The 15,472-nt window shown below is 38.5% G+C and overlaps 1 protein-coding gene across 7 annotated transcripts in view; it reads left to right on the top strand.

Annotated features, from left to right (window-relative positions):
* MTUS1 (microtubule associated scaffold protein 1) overlaps positions 1 to 15,472 on the top strand; it is a 165,205-nt gene that overhangs the window by 83,437 nt on the left and 66,296 nt on the right. For 4 of the 7 annotated variants that reach the window (XM_032413534.1, XM_032413535.1, XM_032413532.1 and 1 more), the window contains exons 4-6: positions 596 to 757; positions 10,329 to 10,463; positions 13,134 to 13,172. In XM_032413534.1, coding sequence (XP_032269425.1) covers positions 596 to 757; positions 10,329 to 10,463; positions 13,134 to 13,172 — 336 coding nt within the window. Of the gene's footprint in view, positions 1 to 595; positions 758 to 2,258; positions 3,049 to 9,758; positions 10,226 to 10,328; positions 10,464 to 13,133; positions 13,173 to 15,472 lie in introns of those variants that run through there. The other 3 variants (XM_032413538.1, XM_032413537.1, XM_032413536.1) reach the window with 3 other exon arrangements.

Raw genomic sequence — 15,472 nt, 5'->3', positions numbered from 1 at the left:
AGCATATGTATTTCATTGCTAAATGGGAACACTTGCAGCAAGAGAAGTTTGAAGACCATTTTAGTTTGGCAAAGGAGTCAAGATGAAGAGGTGAAAAAAATAATCCAGTGCCACCTGGTGGCAAGCATTAGGCATTTTTTAAATGAATTTTTTTTCTCCTCAAATTGAATTATTCTTTCTGTTTGGTTTTTAAATTTTCATCTATTTTTTTATGTGATAGCCTAGTGTGTGAATGGACTAGTTTGTTTACTTTTTAATCAACAGTATGAGCGGAAGTCAGAGCTCTGATTCTTAACTTTGCCCGAAGCCCCTGTGTCACATGGCTGTTTTGATCTGTCTCTCTGTTACACAAGACCTGAGTTAATTACTCCAGCTTACAGCTTACAGCTACCCTTCACATATCCTGATGGTCTCATCATTGCCTCTGCTCTTCTGCCTCTAAGTCATCAAAAATACAAAAAACACATCTACGTGAAGATTGCATAATTCCGAATATTCAGTTTGTATTTTGACTCAGTAGTTAGTGCAGGAGATGAGGTTTTTAAGCTTAAAGCTTTCAAAATAAAGTAGAAACTTTTTTTTCTTTAATCCCAAGGAAAACCTACATCCTCGAAAAATGCACAGCCATCTCGAGTGAATTTGCTTAGACCACTTCCTAAATGCAAAGCATCTTTGAAAAGTTCTGCGCTGAGGAGGACGGGAAGCACCTCCTCTATTACCAGCACCCACAGTGATCTGAGTACTTACAGCAATAATTGTAAGTTGGTCTTCTGTCTAACTTCTAGGATCATTGTGACCGTAGGTATAAGAAAAGACTAATGTGCTACAAATAATTACTAGAATTTTGATTCTGTGATTTAGGGGAAAATAGGAGCACTGCTTCTCCTGTGGACTTTCTCAAAAAGTTTGTCAGGAAAAGCAAATTCTTCAAAAGACACTCTTTTTTGATGAATGCATATTCAGTGCTATGAAACACTGAACTATTTATGTGTTGAAGGTACGTGGCTTTTTTTTTTTTTTTTTTGCATGGAGAATTCTAAATTGTATCATTTGAAGCAATGGTGTTTTTTGGTTTGTTTAAGGAAGGAAAGCAATCTAGGGGCTATTGGAACCCAACTGGAAATCAGAATAGAGAGAACTTCAGTGGGATTTGCTTTATAAAAGACTATATTTTGTCGATGTATGTTTTATAATCTTATATTTTGGATGCTAGAGTCAGTATAATATGACTAGTATAACTTCAAGCCTAATTTTAAGTAATTTAAATTCAATATTTCTAAAGTTTTTAGTTAAGGTAAATTCTGTTTTCTGAGTGTAAAATGGGTGAATTCATTGAGCTATCTTTTTCATTCGAAAGACGTATTTGGTCTAAGTATTTGCTCATTTCCTTTCTAAATTTCCTCACACCATCATTGACAGATTTATTAATTTGAACAGCTGTGGAGTGTCTGCTGGGTATGGGCACCACGATAGATGCTGTGAGGGATATGGGATATAAAAGAAATGGCCCTGGGCGCCTGGGTGGCTCAGTTGGTTAAGCGACTGCCTTCGGCTCAGGTCATGATCCTGGAGTCCCTGGATCGAGTCCCGCATCGGGCTTCCTGCTCGGCAGGGAGTCTGCTTCGTCCTCTGACCCTATCCCCTCTCAGGTGTTCTCTCTCTCTCATTCTCTCTCTCTCAAATAAATAAATAAAATCTTTAAAAAAAAAAAAAAAAAAGAAATGGCCCTTATCTAAAAGGTGGTTGAAGAGGATATTTACCTGGATAACTAGAATGCCAGATAAAATAAGATTATTAAGCGTGAGGTGGAAAGGAGGGAAGTTCTCTGCTTTAAGGAGGGATCAATTTGTTTCTTTCTGGTGCTGGAACAAGGACAAAGTGGAGTCCTAGTTATTGAACCTCTGGGTGTGGAGCGCTATTATACGGTTGCCATAAATTCTTCCTTTTTTTTTTTTTCTTCTTTCTCAAATACCTTCAGCCACTGCCCTGATTGTGTATATGAGGTGAGCGAGTGAGACTCAGAGAGGTTTTCGCTGGCCCAAGGGCACTCAGCCAGCATGGGACAGAATTGAGAGTGTGATTGTGTGGAGGAGAAGGCTTTGAATTAATGGCCGAATTAATGAGCACATTTCCGAGAGGTCACTTAGCAGCAGTAGCTTGTCTCACGTGATAGTAAGTAGCTGTGTCCTGGAAACTTTGTGAATATTAAAATGTGTTACTTAAAATTAAAAAGGCTTATTATCCGCTTATTGTTTCACTTTTAAAGTTGTGGCATAAAATAGGAAAGGTTTGCATGTAGCCAGGAATGTTCTGTGGATTTGAAAAGGGAATTCACACATGTATTATTCTAAGGTTATTTCCCTTGCAGCTTTCTCTGTTTGCGGTGTGAATTTTAAAAACAAACTGCCAAAGCAGAATCACCGGCGAGCTCTCCGAGAGCCGTGTAGCAACGGAATTTGTGACCCTTGGAAGCAGACACGTTCGGTGGTGGCGCTCTCCAGCCTTTTCCATTGACAGCCATGTTGACTTGGCCACCGTTTCAGTACCGTGTCTGACTCTCCGAAGGAGGTTGTAAAGTGCTTTTGTCCGTTCCTTTTTGTCTTGTAACAAAGGGGTTTACCGTATACCCACAGAGGCTGCCTAGCGGTGGATGCGTCCCTGTTGCAGATTAAGCATTCAGATCAATGAGTCTTTTCTTACTTTGATTTGCTAGCTGGTTTAATCTGTTTTGTGTAGTGCCTTGGAGCTTCCAGATTTTTTTTTTCCCTCCATTCTAATTCACTAAGAGCAAGCATGAGGGATAGGAGAGTGAACATGGCTGCAGTTTTTCCTGCTTAAGATTGCTTTGATCTTTTTAAATGACTGTACCAGGAGGATTTCGCAGTTGTACAGAGACGGATATTTCTTCAAAAATATTTATCAATTCTACACTCACCCCACCGGCTGGTTCAGAGAGGCACTATGATGCTACCTTATTGACACTGCTGGTCCTGGGATCCTACAGCCTTTGTATAGTTCCTTTGTTAGCCACGCTTACTGGGAAAAGAAGTAGGTCGACGATTTCTGGTTTGATTGTTTTCTTTGTAAGCATGCTTAAATTTTATTCAATAAATTGATTTAGCATCTCTTGATTGTTATTTTTATAACTTGTAATTTGTTGATTGTAATATTGGCGTATTTACATATAAGTTGTGAATGGTTCTAAATAGAATCAATTTTATTCTATATTTTCTGTGTTTTCAGACTTAATATAATTCAGTGGCATTGTCGACATGCCGAGTACATGAAATGACCTTATTATTAAAGACTGTTTGGTCTCATTTCTGATTAAATAAGCAGTAGTTTTGTGTATGTAGCTTATAGTTGTATGAGTATAGAAAAATATTTTCCTAGAATTAAAACATCACTTCTTTGATTATTTTACTCATTATATTCAAAGATATTAAAGATGCGTACCTTTTAAAGATTACTTTAAGACATGAAAATCATTTTGAACTGAATTTTTTCCTATTTCTGATAATGATGGGTCATGTGAGGAAATCTTTTGATAACCGTTTGGATTCATACTGAGTTAAGCATTTAAACCCCTTTCAAGAGTGTGTTCTTGCTTTGCTGCTCATTTCTTTGTATTTGCACAGTAGCTTCTCTGTCAAATGTGCTCGTGCATAGAGTTTAAACATTCATAAGCTCTCCCAGACTCCGCTAAAGTCCAGTTTTTAAGATCATTGGATAAAAATATATATTGTAGGTCTTGAAGAGAGTTGATGGTTTGAGGGCCATTGTATATGTGTGGAAGGAAGCCTTTAGTGAGTGTGTAATTTTGCCCCCTTACCGAATGTGAAATCCAAAGGCTTCCTTCTTCCCGTTTGGCCACACACACACACACAAATATGTTTATTTTTGAGAGACAGATGGTGAGGGGGGGAAATGCAAGAGATGCACACTAAAGCTGTTTGTACTCTTTTGGAATTTAGGAGAACAGGAGGGTAGCTAAAGAAGTGGAGTATTCTTGACCTTGGCCTTCATGGCCAGCCCTGGCTTAGCTGGTGTGATACATAGAAAAGGGCGTTCACCTCAGACTCCTCCTAGTGTTCCTGCCAACTCATGGGAAGGTGGATGATCTTCCACTGTCTTAGCCTCAGGATCCTCACCTGAGGAACAGGAGGGCAGTACTACATCATCTTAAAAATCCTTGTAGCAAAAATGTTTCTGACCACTTCGATTTCCTTCACTACAATAAGATGGTGTCTAATAGTTTGGAAGGTGGGTGTTTGAGTTGTTGAAGTGATCAAGCTGATAGAAGGATTCCTCTTATTTACCCGCAGGGTGATGGCGAATGAGTACTGTCTCACCTGCCCACACTGGTCAGTTGGTCAGAAGTACCTGGAGTAGATTGTTGAAAGGTTTTCAGGCTGCTTCCAGGGTCGGAGCAAAAGTTTGTGTTTGACTAGTGATGTCTGCCATAGGTAAGGAAGGGGATGCGAGGCAGTGGATATACTCTGGCTCTGTATCACACACTTAATACTTATGTACATCCAAATAGACTATTAAATAAGAAAATGCTATTATCTAGACTGGCATTAATTTTGTCTTCATTTTTGCAGTGTTTTTCTGGGGGTATATAGGAGACATTCTTGTTACTACCCAGTTGAGTAACTTTGGTTTTGGAATTTGGAAGTGTAGACTTCAGTAGTGACTTGATTTCAAGTCAGGTGGGCAGATGATCTGGCACAGTAGGTAGCCTTATACAGATTGACAAAAAGAATTCCAGAAATAAGCAGAATGTTGGCTCTGCATATATACATAGCTCAGTAAACAAAACTAATGCTAGCCAGATGCTAGAATGTAGTATGAAATGTTAGTTTGCAAATAAGTCTGGAACAATGAGAAGCCCTTCTGTAATAAGAAAATAATTTCTTTTGCCTAGGCTTCTCTGAGAATCTCTTTGTACTCTCTTCAGACTCCATTATCTCTCTTACTCTCTTTCACTTGAATCACACTTGGACTACGGGGAAATGAAACTAAGGATTCCAGAGAATCTATTTTTCTGGCATAATTGAAGCCCCTAGAACCAAGGATCACAACAGAACAGGGGCAATTTTAAATTGTTATTACAGCTGCTGGGACCTGGGCGACCGCATGTGGGATATCACATATTGACTCTTCAGACAGACTGTCGCCCAGGGATCGTGGCCCCTGTCGCACTGTGCTGAGGAGAATTTTGAGGATGCCTGTGGCTTCAGTGGGACTCTAATAGAAAAACCTACAGTTCTTCCCTCCTCTATCGGGAAAAGCCAGTCCTTCCTTCTGTGTGTCTCCTTGACTCTCACACTGGTACCCCACTCACAACACTTCACTCTGGTCACCAGCTGTGTGGCAGTTTCGACCACAGCAAGCTATTCCTTGGGTGGTCTTCAATCCTGACACCATCTACTGGAGATGGCAGCAGATCCCACAGGTTAAGGGCTCACTCCTGCAAGACTGGCCCCAACCCCCTTCGGATGCCAGTCACAGGTCCAGACTGTCAGCTGTACTTCTCACCAACCAGCTGTAAATGAGAGATTCCAACGGCTCCTATCTTGGGTATGATAAATATGCTAGAGCCGCACGCAAAACTGAAGTAAACATTTACTTACTAATAAATGCCAAGCTATTATAAGAGGGTGTAGCAGAGGATACAGGTAAACATCTAGATGGAATTGATGCATAGAGCAAGGTATGCGGGAAGGGTGAAGAGTGTGCATCCCTTCTGTAGGTGTGCACCAATTCAGAAGCTCTCCCATCTCCATAGTTGGAGTTTTTTATGGAGGCTTCCATAAAAGGGCATGATTGATCCTTAAGTTCATTTTTAACCCTTTGCCCTTCTCAAGAAAATGGAGGGCGGGGCCAAAAATTCCAGGAGTCTAACCATGGCTTGGTCTTTCCAGTGACTAGCCCCCATCTGGGAACCCACACAGAATCACTTCATTAGAACAAAAGATACTCCTGTCACCAAAGAAGTTAAAAGGATTTCAGGAGATCTGTGCTAGGAAATGGGGGCAGAGACCCAATATATATTTTCTATTATCTCACAGGTACTGAGTACCATATTTGTTTAGTGAGGGCCCTGTGAGAGCATGTGTACCATTTCCAAACTTGATTTTCAAACCCACTCATTTATATATAGAGAGATGAAGGGACTCGTAGCTAGGCAGTGGCCAAGTCAGGACCAGAACTCAGAGATAATGGATTCCATTCCATTACTTGAAATTATGGGCACTTTTTCCACCAAACAGTTTATTATTTGGATATAATAGCTCTGGACAAGGGAAAATTTAGATACCATCAGGATACCCAATCAGCTGCCATGGTAGGAACTGAAATAGAGGGCAGGAGAAATATTTTCAGGATATCATGCCTCATACAGAAGTACATCCTTCAAGTGGGGTTTACTAGAAAGCAACGCACCAACAGAGTATTTAGGGGATTGAAAGATGGGTAATTGTTGGTCATAAAAGTGTGTGCAGCTCAGCATAGTTTGTTCCCACCACTAGTGAACTGGGAAAGAGTAAAAGTGGGAAGTGTGTACAGTAGATGATCAGAGAGAGAGAGGGAGTGTGTGTGTGTGTGTGTCTGTCTGTCATTGTACCTGGTCAAACTCAGAAATTTTATCCTTGTATATGGATTTTGACCCTCCCATGTTAGGAAGTTGATGATAGATCTGGTGCTGGATCCAGTGTTTACGCTGAGCCTGACAAGTGGCATTTTGTTTCCGGGACAACACCTCCTGTCTGTGTGTGACAAAAAGCCAAGGGACAGGAGTATTGTGCCTCGTGAGACTTTTGTCTTGTGCTTTAGTTAAAAATCCTTTTAGTCTGTTCTTTGGAAACTGAAGATCCTTTGTTTTTAAAGCTGAGAAATGAAAAGTATGAATGAATTTGGGATCATACGATTTTATATTAGGTCTATAAATTAAACTCAGTTCAATTTTTCAAAATCTGAATAGGTGACTTATTTGCTCCTGATGAATTTAAAAAAATGTTTCAAGAAAAGTGAGACTGAAATCCAGATTGTCAGAATACATGGTTAAGACTTTAATAATATCATTTACTTCTTTTGAAATTTTGATTTAGCAAAAGTAAAAATGCAAATTGAAACCCAATATTCATTTTATATGAAAACCTAAAAGATATGCTCTATAAAATTTTGCTTCTGTTAAGACCGTGAAGTCCTTTCCCACCCATCCTTAAAAAAGTTATGTTGAATTTTACAGTAGTAGTCTCTTCAGTACTATCATTTACATTAGCTCCCTGTAATTTTCAGCTTGACAAAGACCAAGTCTTTGGGTTCTGGGGAAAGAGAATTGGAAAGAAGGTAGGAAACTGACAGAAATCTCTCAGTAGGAGGGAAGACTGTGTTGATCTCACCTAATATGGGAAATGTTATATGGGCACAGGAAGAACGAACAGATGGCTCGTTGTAGAGTGATTTGACGTAGATCAGGGAGAATAACAGCATGTCTTTACAGGTTTAACTGACATCTATAAACACTGTTCTAGGAGTTAGGATAGTATAACCTAGTGAAAAATTTCTGTCTTTATATTTATAACATAGTTATACATAAGGTAGACTCTCACCCTTTTCCAGTGTGAGGTGAAGAAAGGAATCAAGGTTGGTAATAAAGAAATTTATGATTATGTGTTGAGTATTAGAATAGAGCTGGATGCTTAGAACTAGGAGTTGAACATCATTGAGAAACAATAAAAAAAGTCCAGTTTGGGTTGGTGGCAGGGGAATTAATCTTGGGAACCAGGCAGTGAATGAGTACACCTGTAGATTTCCCCTCTGGCCCAGTGGGTCTGTGGTGATATAAAAATGCCAGTGGTTTGTATGGTTAGCAAGGGGACATGGATAAAAAGATTAACTTTTATGGGGAAAAGGGACCAGAAAACTTTCCAAGTATTTTCTTTTTTTTTTAGATTTTATTTATTTATTTGACAGAGAGCGAGCACAAGCAGGGGGAGCGGCAGAGGGAGAGGGAGAAGCAGGCTCCCTACTGAGCAGGGAGCCCAACATGGGGCTTGATCCCCAGGTCCTGGGATCATAACCTGAGCTGAAGGCAGACGCTTAACCAGCTGAGGCACCCAGGCGCCCCTCCAAGTATTTTTGTTTGGATTTTTTTTTCCTTGGATATGAAGAGAAAAGGACCAACTGCTGGGTTTATACTCTTGAGTGTTGTGTAACGTGGTAATCTCTTAGGAAAAGCCAAACAGTAATGCTAAAAATCCTTATAGGAGCTAAGCTTCTGGGCAGTGTATTTTTTCAAAGATGATTCAGTTATAGAGAATGGTGAATTTAGAATGGTGTTTTAAGGAAATGCTGATTTTTTTTTTTCCTTAGGTCATTACTGCTAATTTTTTTTTAATACCACTTAACGAGGTTTGCAGTCGTTTGTTTCGATCTTTACATGCTGGTACTATTTTTCTTTTTCCTTTTTTTTTTTAAAGATTTTATTTATTTGACAGAGAGAGACACAGCGAGAGAGGGAACACAAGCAGGGGGAGTGGGAGAGGGAGAAGCAGGCTCCCCACTGAGCAGGGAGCCCGATGCGGAGCTCGATCCCAGGACCCTGGGATCATGACCTGAGCCAAAGGCAGACGCTTAACAACCGAGCCACCCAGGCGCCTGGTGCTGGTACTATTTTTCAAACCTTCACTATGAGGGTTTTGATGCTTCTGAGATTTTAAAATGTAGACTCCCCCTGCCCAAAACACTGAAATAAATGATGGTAATGGTGTTACATTCCTAAAGTAGCCACAAAGCCCACTTAACTATACCTTAGCAGAGGAACACTATTTCCTAGGAAATGGAAAAAATTATGGATCAAATATTCCTTCAGTGAAAACATAATATGAAAATGCATTCTCATTTGGAGTTCAGAGTGTAGGAAACAAGCCCTGTTCCTTTCCGTGTCCTCTGCCCTTTTCCCTGCCCCAAAAGACAAATACAAATCTTAAGAATTCTACAGAAGGTTTGGTTTCCCTTTAGAATCCAACGGGAAGCCAGCCATAAACGTGAAGAGGAAATGCACAATTTTGGAAGAACCTATATAAATACGGGCTACACAGTTGCCTCAAGCAACTGAAAGACACTTAGTTTTTGTTTGTTTGTTCTGATACTTAGTTTTTTGATGCGGAAGGGCTTTGGTCATTACTGGGCAAAAGCAGAAATAAGAGTAAGCAAACATCTACTTCAGGCTTTGCTATAACTGTTTCTCCATGGTTTCAGATTGTGGTTCTGATAGAAATCAACCAGTTGTGAATGATCACCATTATTTTTTTAAAGCTGTGTCCTTTATTCTGAAGTCTCACTGTCCATTGACGTGCTAAGTTTGTCTCCTGAGTCCTAATGAAGAACCGGAGGCAAAATCAGGGACTGTAGCAAAATGGCAGGTGCCCTTTCCAGGGTTCATGGGCCTGTTACACTTAATTTTTCCCTCTAACTTTGACCCTGACATGTTTCCTGGAAAATATCGTAGGTCTGCTTCTGCAGCAGCGCCCTTGGCCTAGTTAACTGTAGTGGACTCAGAATTTCAGAGCGCAGCCTAAGCAGAGTTGGCGAGCACCACAGTTTCTCCAAAAATTGTTGAGTCATTCTTTTAGTGCCTGGAAACGATTTGTGTTTTCTTTCTGGGAGGATTCCCATGTGAGTAGAGAGGAAAGATTGACCTGCCACATCAGAGGTGGTTTTCATTATTTAGGTGGGATTTGCTTTTATGTGTTCACTTTGGGACTTAGGCACCTCTGTTCCGGGGCAGATGGGAGAGTTTTTACCTCCTGGCTGGAGCAGGGGAGGAGCAGAACCAGATCTCAGCTTTGTAGCTACCAAGGAATTTGTGTGTTATTGTTCTCACATTAGTAGCACAGCTGGCTGCCTGTGTTTATTATTATTATTATTAGCTTATTGACAGATCTGCCTTGTCCTCGTGGAGATGGATGCTCTTCATCGCTGCACCTGGGCATGCTTATTACATGGCATGGGATGGCCATAGAATTTATCTTCCAACTTTTATTTGGGATGAAAGTTCAACTGGACAAGATACATCAACTTGGATTATGCCAGGATGTACAGTCACTTTGTGTTTTTTGTTTTTTGGGTTGTTTCTTTTTTTTCCATACGGTCACTCTGGATGTAGCATTTACCTTGCATCTCTGCGGACAGGAGCTGCATGTCTGGCATGTTGTAGGTGCTTAGTGAGCACTTACTGATTCATGAAGGAAGGAATAAGTTTGGAAAATTGATGCTATATTTATCTATAAAATGAAATGTACTCTTCTCTCTTATTGCAGCTAGTAATGCTACTGTCATCAAGTATGAGGAAAAACCTCCCAAACCAGCATTTCAGAATGGTTCCTCAGGATCCTTATATTTGAAGCCTTTGGTATCCAGAGCTCATGCACACTTACTAAAAACTCCTCCAAAAGGTATGTTCCTCATTGCAGAGAGTTAAATTTTGGCAGCGAGGTTCATAGGACTTTGAACGGTTATTTACAAAGAGTCTCTCTGAAAAAAGACACATACTACATTTTTACCGTAAAGGGTATCTTCTGAGAGTCCGTAGGTTCTGTAGTGAAAACTTGATGCCCATAAATCAAGAGATAAAACACAGGTATAAGGTAAAAATAAATGAGACTTCCAGAGTTAAATTATTCTAAGATAGGGATCTAGAACCATGAGATAGAAATGAATAATTTACTTCCCACCTTTGGTCCAAACCATGTTCTTTTTTTTCTGTTCTTTCTCGTCTCCCTCTTTGTATTACTCACTTAGTAATTGCTTTGGCTATGAAGAACTTGCAGGTTTACAAAATGTGTGGTATGTACTTAATATACAGTGTTTTCATGCAGCTTTATCACCAAATCTGAAGTGGATTTTCAAGCACATTAGAAGTTGGATTCGTGCTTAGTGAATTGAAAGACTGCTTAACTGAAAGAATTATGAATGAGAAACTTGAAATAGAATATGTGACCCATATTCGAGGTGGTGTGTGTTAGTTTTTTTAAGAAAAGTATTTTATTTACACTATTAGTAGATCTCAGCTACTATAGTTACTCTGGGATATAACCATCTTATCAATAACAGGAAGAGTATTTTCCAGTATTTCAGTTTTAACAGAAGGAAATTGCTTAGTTACAGAGTAAGAGACAACTAATGATTTTGGCAGGTAGGGGGGAAATAAAAAATATGTATATCCCTTACCCTGATATCTAGGTTAAGATATAGCTAATGAATTTTCTTGATTTCTATTAGTCATAAAAACAAAGGAAAAATAGATAGCAAATATATTCTTAATAGACAATTTCAATTAGAAGACAGGAGTTAATGAAAACAGCACAATGGTTTGTGTGAGTGAACTGATAAGGAGACAAGAGAAGTATGCAAAACTGGTCAGATAACATATTGTCAAATATAACACGAATATCTGCCTCGATGACACCGTTTACAAGCAGTCATTCGACTTTCACATAATTCAGATTTACCTTACATTCAAGGGAAATTACAGGTCAGTAGGTTATGCTCCTGAGTTGTAGTTAAGAACCCCTTTTTTTTGGCCTGTAAGAATTAGCCTTTTTCTTTTATTTTTTTTGAAGATTTTATTTATCCATTTGACAGATATCGAGAGAGAGCACCAGCAGGGGGAGCAGCAGGCCGAGGGAGAGGGAGAAGTAAGATCCCCGCTGAGCAGGGAGCCCGACGTGGGGCTCGATCCCAGGATCCTGGGATCATGACCTGAGCCACCCAGGTGCCCCTTAAATAAGTTTCTAATGCATCACATTACCCATTGCTGGAATGACATTCTTGCTGGAATGACATCAGTATGTAAATCTGCAATTTTTATTGATGATGATACAGCCCCGGCATCTACACATACACCAGTAACTGAAAAGGGATGTCAAACTTTGATGCTAAATAACTTCCAGAGAATTGGAACTCTGTGATTCCACTGATAACGTTATGGAATAGGGAACTCCAGTTTTCTAATACGTCTTGCTGTTGAATTTGCAAGCTTTTGTATCACAAACATTTTACTTGAGAGGGGATGAATGATTTTCATTTATAATGGCCACATATTTTTTTTAAGGATTTTATTTATTTATTTATTTATTTATTTATTTATTTATTTATTGAGAGAGAGAATGACAGAGAGGGAGGGAGCACAGTGGGAGGGGCTGAGGGAGAGGGAGAGAGAATCTCCAGCAGACTCCTAAGCATAAAGCCTGAATGGGGCTCGATCTCATGACCCTGAGATCATGACCTGAGCTGAAACCAAGAGTCTGACACTTAACCAGCTGAGCCACCCAGGTGCCCCCCTAATGGCCACATATTTTAAGAGGTTATGGTCTCTGTGAAATTCTGCAGATAGGTAGAATGTGGCAGCTGTTCTAACTAGTAATCTGCAGATGATGATGCTCTAGAAATGACCATCTCTGGTCAAGTAGAAGCGCTCCTTGTTTTCTTCTAGTGACTTATCTTTGTAGCTCTGTACGTATTACCACTACTTGTATTTTTGGTCAGATTTATTAACGTATAATTGACAAATAAAATTGTAGTATGTTTGGTGATTTGATATACATACACATTGCAAAAGGATCCCCTGGTTGTGTTTCATATTGTGTCAGTTTGGAGAAGCAGCTTCAGTATTCTTTCCATCCTAGCTGAATAGCAAGTGAATTGGATTTAATGCCTGGCAATTTAGAAATCACACACTAGGGACTGTCTTTCATAAATACCCTGCCTATTTTGCTTTGTCAGCTGTGGAATGACATCAACTGTGTAATATGGGTGTAAATTCAGTACTGTTAACATTTGCACTCCGGCTGTTCTTGACTGAAAAAATACTCTAGTTTTCCTATCCTATTTAATTTGTGGCAATGAATTCATATCACCCTTAAACACTCATCCTGATGTTATTTGGAATATCATTTTATACCTAGAATATACTTGATAAAGTTAATTGTATTTCAGTGGTATTTCTCATCTGGAACCTAAAATTTAGATAATGGATTGTTTTTGAAAATATTTTTAAATGGCTAATTTTTGTGTGCTATTTCACTCAAAATGTGTAATTTACAAATATTTCTTTTGTTTTTTAGGCCCCTCAAGAAAAAATCTACTTACAGCTTTTAATGTGGGTAAGTGACAACTTTAAATATGGAGGGAGAAAAAAAGAATCTTTCTGTAAAGTCATGTTATCATTGCAAGTATTTAAATATATTTACAGTGATTTTTTTCACTATTTGGCTTAAAACAGAATTTCAGTTGTGGCACAAACTTAGCTGCTTATGGCTTGGACCAGCATAGGCTAAAACTTGGTCAGCATGATTAACAAGCGATCAGACACAAAAGGACATTTTATTAATAACAGATAATTTTAGTTTTTTAAAATGATCTTTTTAAATGTGATCTAAAATGGAGAATATGCTTTTTTCTACAATAAATGCTCTTTTAAAATTGTATAGTCTTCCATTGCTAAACCTCAGCATCAGGTTTTAACACCTTTTAACGGTTCAGATTAACATTTTTCTGTTCTTTTTTACACTTCTGAACAAACTTGCATCGGTCTTTAAAACAGCTTCACCCATTTGTAGCACAACTGGGAATTTAAAAGTTTTGTCTCTTGAGAAGCCATAAAGATTCATGAAATGTATTCACTACAGTTCCTGTATTTGATCTGTAGCTAACCAGCCCCCATATATTACTGCATTGTCTCACTTAATACTCATTTATAAGACAGTTATGTGGCTTCTAAATGCATTGAAGATTAGACCAGCAATTTAAAAGGGAGAAAGGACTTATAGCACATTGACTACAGTTTATCATTCTTGTGACCGTGTTCGGTGCTAAGGGTACAATAGTGAGCCAGAGATGAACAAGGGCCTTCTCTTCAGGAAGCTAAGCAGGAGGTATAAGTTTGTGAGGCCCTGTATTTAGGAAGTAATTAAAGAAAGTAGGGTGGATATATTAATAAAGGTAATAACTAATATCCTTGATGTTTCCAAGCTATGTCCAGTTTCTCAGCTTAATCAAACAGGGATGTGTGAGGGAATTATATCGTAATTTTTAACCTTTTGTAAGTTCTTAAAACTAAGGAAGACTCAACCATCCAGAGTGATTTAAATTCTAAAGGTTCCCAATAACCTGAGTTTGAATATATTTTTACTAAATCTTTTCTAATTTAAAAAAAACACAAAAACTATTCTATACACATTGAGATTTTTATTTTCTTTTGTTTTAAATTTCTAGTACATCCTGGTATTTAGGAGAAAAAGAGATCTAGCTAATATGCTGTAGAGTGATTTTATGTTAGAAAATCAGATGACCTTTAATAGGAAGCTAGATGAACTCTATTTAACTGAGAAACTTCCAGAATGTTTTCCGAAGTGACTGCACCATTTTACATTTCCACCACAGTGTATGAGGGGTCTAGTTCCTTCACATTCTTGCCAACACTTGATTTTATCTTTCTTTCTTATAGCCATTTTAATAGGGATGAGGTGGTATCTCACTGTGGTTTTGATTTGCATTTCCCTGATGGCTAATAATGTTGAGCATCTTTTCATGTGTTTATTGGCCATTTGTAGGTCTCCTTTGGGGAAACATTTATTCAAATCTTTTGCCCATTTAAAAATTATTTGTATTGTTGGCATTGTGGGAGTTCTTTATATATAACCTGAATAACCAGATCCTTATCAGAAAGATGATTTGCAAATATTTTCTTCCACTCTTTTCACTTTCTTAATAGGGCCATTTGAAGCACTAGTATTTCCAGTTTTGGTGAGGTCCAGTTAATTGATTTCTTTCTTTTGTCACTGAAGCCTTTGTTGTTGTTGTTTTAATTGAAGTATAGTTGACATACAGTATTTCAGGTATAGGATACAGTGAACATTTATATACATAGCAAAATGATCACAATAAGTCTATCACCACACAAAAGTATTAAAATATTATTGACTATATTCCCAATGCTGTACTTAACATGCCTGTGATGTATTTATTTTATAACTGGAAGTTTATACCTTTTAATCTATTTGCCCATTCCCCCACCACCTTTTCCTCTGGCAACCACCACTTTGTTCTTGTACAGTTGACCCCTGAACAACATGGGTCTGAACTGCGTGGGTCCACTTATGCATGGACTTTTTTCAATAAATACAGTACAGTACTCTAAATGTGTTTTCTTTCCTTATGATTTTCTTACTAACGTTTTTTCTCTAGCTTACTTCATTGTAAGAATATAGTATATAATACATATAGCCTACAAAATGTGTGTTACTACACTGTTTATGTTATCAGTAAGCTTTCCAGTCAACAGTAATCTAATAGTTAAGTTTTAGGGGAGTCAAAATTTGTATACAGATTTTCAACTGAGGGGGAGTGTCAGCACTCCTAACTCCTGGATTTCTCAAGGGTCAGCTGAATTTCTGAGTCTATT

The sequence above is a fragment of the Phoca vitulina genome, unplaced genomic scaffold (assembly GCF_004348235.1).
Source record: "Phoca vitulina isolate PV1807 unplaced genomic scaffold, GSC_HSeal_1.0 scaffold15, whole genome shotgun sequence".
Lineage (NCBI taxonomy): Eukaryota > Metazoa > Chordata > Mammalia > Carnivora > Phocidae > Phoca > Phoca vitulina.
This window is presented reverse-complemented; position numbering and strand designations above follow the sequence as displayed.